The following is a 964-nucleotide window of genomic DNA, read 5'->3' on the forward strand; positions in this document are numbered from 1 at the left end:
ATGCTAGAAATTGATACAAGATCTTGAGAATAGAGAAGACTTAACAAATCACATTTGAATAATTTGATTACATAGATGACTAATGCGATTAATTAATTCTTCGTCGTCCAAGATCTCGATTTCTAGTATCGTGGATACACAAAAAGTTTAAAATATTTTAATATCAACACATGATTTACATGAGACATTCTCTCATAGAAAATAAGTTGAAAATGTTCCTGTTAAGAATGTAACCGAATATAACAGGAGTTGTTGTAAAAAATGAGGAGGTAATTTGAACAGGTACATGTTAGGTGGGCTGACCAAAAATCCTATATTGGAGGAAGCTGCCCAATAAGAGATGACACCATTATAAGATCGCTCCATTCTGAGATCACTAGTGGGATGACGTTATAGGGTAGCATGATAGTGCAAGGGGTGGTGGAAAGCATATTGGTAGATAGCGGAAGAAGAGCAGCGCCGACTGGTAAAGTGAGAAAGAGCGGGAGGAACAACATTCGTTATTCGAGTAGGAGGGAGCCACGTCCTCCCGGATCGGTTTGTAACGAGGCCTCTCGGTCCCAGTCGCTTGCTATCGTAAGGCCCGTAACAGTAAGGGCTTACAAGTCATACAGAACGTTTCTACTTGGTCTACTTTCGGGACTTAGTCGAGTTCTTGTGTTCACCGTTGATACAGTGAATCCGCAAGATGCCTACCCTTTTCGTGACATCGAAAGGATGCCCAGAATAGATAGACGTATTCGAACGTATTCGAACACCACAATCACCGTATCGCACAAGGAACATTTCCGTGTGACAGAATCTCCTTGCGAGTGGATTCGTGAATTGATCATGCAATTTCGGTCGATTGATTTTCGCGAAACGGCCTCGATGGATTAGTGTAATGTGTTGAAGATTCAAATCGAGAAGATCTTTTTGGGTGATCAGCGACATTCATCAATAACTTAAATAATATATATATATA

General features: G+C 40.4%; 1 protein-coding gene across 1 annotated transcript in view; it reads left to right on the plus strand.

The window, feature by feature from the left end:
- Positions 1 to 402: 402 nt before the first annotated feature.
- Positions 403 to 964, plus strand: part of LOC108757075 (uncharacterized protein DDB_G0283357) — a 19,757-nt gene continuing 19,195 nt past the window's right edge. Inside the window, exon 1 of the mRNA XM_018501396.1 lies at positions 403 to 471. Coding sequence (XP_018356898.1) covers positions 403 to 471 — 69 coding nt within the window. The remainder of the gene's footprint in view (positions 472 to 964) is intronic.

This window comes from Trachymyrmex septentrionalis, unplaced genomic scaffold (genome assembly GCF_001594115.1).
Source record: "Trachymyrmex septentrionalis isolate Tsep2-gDNA-1 unplaced genomic scaffold, Tsep1.0 scaffold132, whole genome shotgun sequence".
Lineage (NCBI taxonomy): Eukaryota > Metazoa > Arthropoda > Insecta > Hymenoptera > Formicidae > Trachymyrmex > Trachymyrmex septentrionalis.